Here is a 6,991-nt window from a genome sequence, read left to right on the forward strand (position 1 = left end):
CAAATCGACATCAGTTACATTGGCACTATTCGAACATTTTTGTACTTTTATTTAATTTTTTTTTTTGTCAATTTCTTTTAGTATTCTAACTGTTTCTCTTTTAATCTATTTATGCGGAGTTTGAGATATGGTGAACTGATACCAGTTAATCTAAAAATCAAACGTACTTTTTCACCATGATGGAAGAATATTAACAACAATTCTATTTTTATTTAATTTATAGGACTCTGATTTTTTGTTTCCTCTTTTTTCCCTTCATTTCCTTTGATTTCTTATATAATAGAGGTCGATTTGAGAAGTTTAGCCCTTGTTTGATCCTCATTTTGAGGGATAAAATGAATTTTTGAATAATATATTGATGGAAAATGTATAGTTAAAAAATGAGGAAAAGTTTTGGATTTACTGTAATATTATTTTATTGAAAAATGTATGATTGAATGATGTCAAATCACTGTTTAAGAATGTATTTTTTTTTTGAAAGAATGAGACTCAAACAATGACTTAATAATTCAATTTAAAAATATAACTCAATGGTCACTAAATTTCGTCAAGTGTTACTACTTCATAATCGAACTTTAAAATATATATCAATGGTCACCGAACGTTGCACCGTGTTACTCATCCGTCACTCAAGTTGACGCCGTTTGTTAGACTTAACGGATTTTTTCATTTGAGTGACGGATAGGTAATACGATGCAAAGTTCGATGACTATTGAGATACATTTTAAAATTCGATTATGAATTAGTAACACTTGACGAAGTTCAGTGACCATTGAATTATATTTTTAAGTTCAATGATTTAGTAATAACATAATGCAAAGTTTCAATGATCATTCATATAATTAACCCAATATTAATATAATGAATTGGAGATCACGTCGCAGGATGACATGATGGTTGCACCAAGTCAATGCTTTTTAATGACGCGAACCACAACACAATGAGAGACCTGTACATGTACAACACCTAAAAGGTGCTATACAAACAGCTTCTTCAGTAATATAATGAACCGGAGATGATGCGTAGGGATGACATGATGGCTGCACAAAGTCAATGCTATGAATTGAAGATTTTGCCTTACGAGCCGTACTGCGTGTCTTATGTACGGCCTCATAGAAACAAGTTGCCACATAAGCTTCAAAACACGTGCCCGCCACAAGCAATCTTCCCATTGGCTCCAAAACAAGTTGGCATAATTTATTAATTTGAATGCACGCTATAAGTCTAGGCGTTTACCATTTCTTTACTAGCTGTAACTATAATTTAATATTCCTTGAGCCAGCCTGAAGTAGACTATGCTCCGTTCCATAGGAATTAAAATCAGAATTTCAATAAATTTTAATAAATTTGATGAAATATTTAGTTGAAAATTTGAGAATCTTATAAAATATGTAGTTAAAATTAATTATTGATTTTAACTTATATTGAAATTTAAATTTTAATCCTCGTCAGGACGGTTATGTAAAAAAATTCTATATATAAAGATTGGCACCGAGGTATTGAAAAACAAAATAAATTTAGAAAACAAACCAAGTAGCCAGCAAGGACATCGAGAGATTGAGAGAGTCAATGGCTTCCGAACTCATTTATCGAACATATTATTTATTAAAATAAATTACAAAATTTTTATTAGCTATTTTAGGAAATCTCCAATCATAACATGTGAAAAAAAAAAAAAAAAAACCCTCCAATTTAACACAAAATTTCACCGTTAATTTGGTGCAATGAACTGTTGCAACACTATTCACAAAGACTATTCATTTAGCTCCTGTTTGGCCCTCATTTTATGGCAATTATAATTCTTGAAATATTATTTTTTATGAAAAATGTATGGTTGAAAATGATGTAAAAGTTTTCAATTCATGTATAATATTATTTTATAAAAAATTGTATGATTTAAAAGAAGCGAGAAAAAATAAATTTTTGAGATAATGAGGACCAAACAGAGGGTCGGTGTAATATTAGTATAATGAATTGGAGATGACGTAACACGATATGAAAGTTGCACCAAACTAATGCTACGAAGTGAAGATTTTTCTTTTAGGATGACGGGCCCGTACTGCATGTACGGCCACATAGAAACAATGTTGCCACATAGCTTCAAAACACGTGCCTGCCACTAGCAATCTTCCCATTGGCCCCAAAACAAGTTGGCATTTATTATTTTTTTGATTACACATTCTTCATTAAAATAATATTACACGTAAATTAAAAACTTTTCATCCAAACATACACCATCAATCTACTATTCTAAAATTCATTATTTCTTAAAAATGAATATCAAACACTCTTAATATTCCCTGACACAAATTGAAGCACATTATGCCCCGTTTGATCGGGATTATAATCAGGATTTTGGTAAATTTTAATAAAAGTTGATGAAATATATGGTTAAAAGTTTGTGAATTTTATGAAATACTTGGTTAAAATTAATTATTAATTTAATCTAAATTTTAATCCATAAGTAAAATTTTTCTATATATAGAGATTGGCACCAAGGTATTGGAAAACCAAATAAATTTAGAAAACAAACAAATAGCCAGCAAGACATCGAAAGATCGATCGAGAGAGAAAGAGAGAGAGAGAGTCAATGGCTTCCAAACTCCTGAAAATCATCTCCATCTTCTTCCTTTTGATTTCCTTGTTCTCAGTGCAAGTCCTCGCAGTAGTTAAAGAGTGTGGTGAAGAACAAACCGACAGCTGCATCAACAAAAAGAAAGCATTGCCACTCAAAATCATAGCTATCTTTTCCATTCTCATCACGAGCATGATTGGGGTGTGTTTACCCCTCGTCACGCGCTCAATCCCAGCCCTTAGCCCTGAACGAAGTCTCTTTGTGATCGTTAAGTCTCTTGCGGCAGGTATCATTTTGGCTACTGGGTTCATGCACGTTTTACCAGATTCGTTCGACATGTTGTCGTCCAATTGCTTGAAGGAAAATCCGTGGCACAAGTTCCCTTTCACTGGATTCGTTGCCATGTTGTCTGCCATAGGTACATTGATGGTAGACTCAATGGCAACAAGTATCTATTCTAAGAAAAACAAGAATGAAGTTCTTCCTGAGACTCAAGGAGATCAAGAGATGGCTGTAGTGCAAGCTGGTCATTCTCATGGCCACCACCATTATGGATCGAAACTTGATGTTGAGGCTTCACAACTTCTCCGTTACCGCGTAATTGCTATGGTAAGTAATTTTCAGAATCAATATTTTATTTATATTAATTTAGTTATAGACATATGTTGACCTCAAAATCTTACGGATTGAGTGGCCAACGGAATCACAACCACTTCCCCTCCATGTAGGCATCACCTGTATTCTAGAATACACCATTAGGAGCAAAACTGAAAATTAAAAATGTAATAATTTTGTAATTTGTCCAATTGGTGTCAGGATTCAAATTTTGGGTACACGACAGAAATTTGTGAGGGATAAGATGGAATCAATCTCTTTCAGAACGGACAATATGTAATCTAATGGCTTGGGCATAAAGGCTGAATCGTTACCAAAAAACCTTAAGATTCGAACCTTCGACATTTCTAAGGGGTAAGATGGATTTAGGCTCCCTCACAGTGAAAGATACATAAATTAACCATTTGGGTCTAGAGATTAGGTCATTACATTCTTAGTCTCTACCATATATCCAATCTAAATATCAGTAACTTGATGGAGAAATTGCTATTCACTTGGCTCCAGTAACTTTTTGCTCTGTCCATCCAGTTGACTTAATAATTTTTGTTAAATGTCAGACCAAAAAAAAGTCATAATGGTCTCCATTCTTCTTCCAATTTGATGGCAGATTCTTTTTGTTTGCTAATCATCCTTTCAAGTACCTTTTCTAATTTTAGGTTGACTTTTGGGTGTATTGATCACATGGTTAATGTATCAATATTTCAAAGATGACGGTAATCTGTTGACATTAAAATTTGATGGATCGAATGGCCAACATAATCCTGATTACCTTCCCTCTACATAAGCATTACCTACACACTAAAACTCATTGTTAGGAGGTAAAGGTCACCGATCGAAAAAAAAAAAGTTAGGCTGTCATTTGCACTTCGACGGTCAAATCAACGAACATACGAGATAATGAGTGCAAAAGAAGAGGGATGGAAATTTGGCTAGGGTTAGAAAACATTACCTTGAGTGTCAAATGGATTTACATATATAGATGAATGAAAATGGGCCAAGTAGAGCTAATGGACCGAGTCCAAGTCCAAGACGAGGTTGCTTAATAAAATAGAATCAATCCAATTGACCGTCGATGCTAAGTCTACCAATATGATACTTCCTCTATTACATGTACATCACGTGATTTATAGATATAACAATGTATAAAGAGGAGTTCATTTGATTAGCCAAAGTATGTAGCAAATTCAAACCAATAATTGAGATAAATGGTAATTAAATCAATGGATACGGAACTACGGAGATCGAAAACACTTGCTCGATGACTATTCGACGAGTTATCCATTTATTAATAATGAATTCTTCTTGCCCTTTCAACATTTAATTAAACAAATGGTCAGAAAGGAATAATATTATTGTATGTTCCACATTTGTCATATGTATATTACATAAACAAAGGTCATTATGTTATTTTCGTTGATTATAATGAAAGTCAATATTTTGTTTGTGATTTGGAGGGGAAAAAAAATTGTTAGCATCAATACAGTGTTTTATCACCGATGCACTTTCGTCAACGAGTATTAATAGAATAATGTTGATGATGTCATTGACGATCACCTACACTACGATTACTTATCTTCAATGAAGAAATGGTTGGTGTCGTCAATTAGTTTTTCTGCAATTTCTAGTTTTTAAATATAATTTATTAGCGAAATATTTCATTAGTCATTATCTTGAGATATCTTTGATTTTTTATTTAATCTAACCGACGATAGTGTACTTTTCTAAGTGTTATTTTATTTTTGATGTTATATATATATATAGAACAAATTTTTATTTTTTTATTTTTTGTAATTATAAAAATAAAATGATTAATACTAGATAGATGAAATATTTTGGCAGGTTTTGGAGTTGGGAATCATTGTTCATTCAATTGTGATAGGGATTTCTCTTGGAGCCTCCAACAACACTTGCTCAATCAAAGGACTTGTAGCTGCACTTTGCTTTCACCAAATGTTTGAAGGAATGGGCCTTGGCGGTTGCATTCTCCAGGTTAATCCTGCATAAATGAAGCAAAAAATAATTGCTTATTTCAAGAATTAATTAATTTCTTAATTTTTTTGCACTACTGTGCTAATCAGTGTTCCTTCGAATTTAATGAAATTTGAAATGTATGCAGGCTGAGTACAAGTTTGTGAAGAAGGCTATAATGGCCTTCTTCTTCTCAGTAACGACCCCATTTGGGATCGCGCTTGGAATGGCACTATCGACTACTTACAAAGAAAATAGCCCTCGCGCTTTGATTACTGTTGGTTTGCTTAACGCCTCATCGGCTGGCCTTTTGATTTACATGGCTTTGGTGGATCTTCTTGCAGCAGATTTCATGGGATCAAAGTTACAAAGTAGCATCAAACTGCAAATCAAATCGTATATAGCTGTTTTGTTGGGTGCTGGAGGGATGTCTGTCATGGCCAAATGGGCTTAAAAATAGTGAATCATTGCATCATCAAATAATAATTTGCAAAATATAATCCCCTTTTGAGTTTCTGTATGATTAGATTGAAATATGTTTTCTAGTCCAAGTTGATCGTGTCCATTTTCTTAATGTAAATTTCTGGGCAAAAAAAAAAAAAAATGTACTTCCTTTGCATTTTGTTCTTAGTTCAGGTTATAAATGTACTTTTTATTTATATTAAAACGGCTTTCCAAGGTTACGTTTTTCCTTGCTAAGAAAACATCACAAGTTCAGAAAATAGTATTATATAAAATGTAGGATAAAAATTCTACCACATGCAATACGGTGGAAACTGAATTAGGAGGAGAAAAAAAAGAAAAAGGAAAAATTATATGTCCGTTTGATTGTAAATGTGAAATTTGGATGGAAAGAAAACGAATTCCAGGAAATTGAATTGCCTAAAAATTGTTTTACTTGGAATTGTCAATTATTGTGTTTGATTGATATAATCTTCCACGTTGAAAATGTTGAAATAAAAGTTTTTTTTTTTTTTTTAACTTTGTTTTACATAAAAATTGTCAATTGAAGAAATGAAATTTACTGGTATTGGGAATAAAATTTGTTTCCAGTACCAAAAAAAAAAAAAACAACGAAAAAAATCATCTATCTTTTGGTGTTCATTTGACTTCATTTTACATAGAAATTGTCAATTAAATAAAAATATTTTTTACAATTAGGGATATAATTTGTTTCCATTAAAAAAAATAATAAAAAAAATGTAGCCTAAAAAACCAAGAAAATTGCCCATCTCCAAGAGAACCAAGAAAATGAATTTCGTGAAAAAGAAATGCAATCAAACATTGAAAAAAAATATATATATATATATATATTGGAAGATGAAATTCATTTTCCATTTTCCATGGAATTCAAGCCCTATCAATCAGGGCGTTAGTTCAACAACTGCTAACAATCACAAGAGAAGAAGATTTTGTTAGATGAGAAAACCATATATTATAATGTTTCCTCACTCTCTCAATTTTCCTGCGCACAATACTAAAACGCTTAACGCACACCCTAGTTGCACAAAGAAATCTCTCTCTGCCAGTGACTGAATTTTCCTTCGGCTCCAAGCATCCTCGATCAATGACATTGGCAAGATATTTATAAGAAAGGTCCCCAACTTTTTAATTTTATAAGTGTTGTTGATTTTATATTTCGCAAGTGTATGGATCGTAACAAGTAATAAGAAGGATATAAATATCTGAATTATAGTTCCCATGAGGATTACTATCTAACCGTAGCCGGTCGGTCAAATTATTTCTAACTTCAATTTGATTGAAAACAAATCGATATGGCTATTTTCTGTTTAAGATTTTTTTATTTTAAATATACTAAAACAATAAAATTGA

At 32.2% G+C, this 6,991-nt stretch overlaps 1 protein-coding gene across 1 annotated transcript; it reads left to right on the forward strand.

The window, feature by feature from the left end:
• Window positions 1-2,528: 2,528 nt before the first annotated feature.
• Window positions 2,529-5,762, forward strand: LOC111389085 (probable zinc transporter 10). The gene is made up of 3 exons (XM_023013940.1): window positions 2,529-3,184; window positions 5,030-5,179; window positions 5,307-5,762. The coding sequence occupies exons 1-3, from the start codon at window positions 2,591-2,593 to the stop codon at window positions 5,610-5,612; spliced, it is 1,050 nt and encodes a 349-aa protein (XP_022869708.1). The 5' UTR covers window positions 2,529-2,590; the 3' UTR covers window positions 5,613-5,762.
• The last annotated feature ends 1,229 nt before the right edge of the window (window positions 5,763-6,991 follow it).

The sequence above is a fragment of the Olea europaea genome, unplaced genomic scaffold (assembly GCF_002742605.1).
Source record: "Olea europaea var. sylvestris unplaced genomic scaffold, O_europaea_v1 scaffold559, whole genome shotgun sequence".
Taxonomy (NCBI): Eukaryota; Viridiplantae; Streptophyta; class Magnoliopsida; order Lamiales; family Oleaceae; genus Olea; species Olea europaea.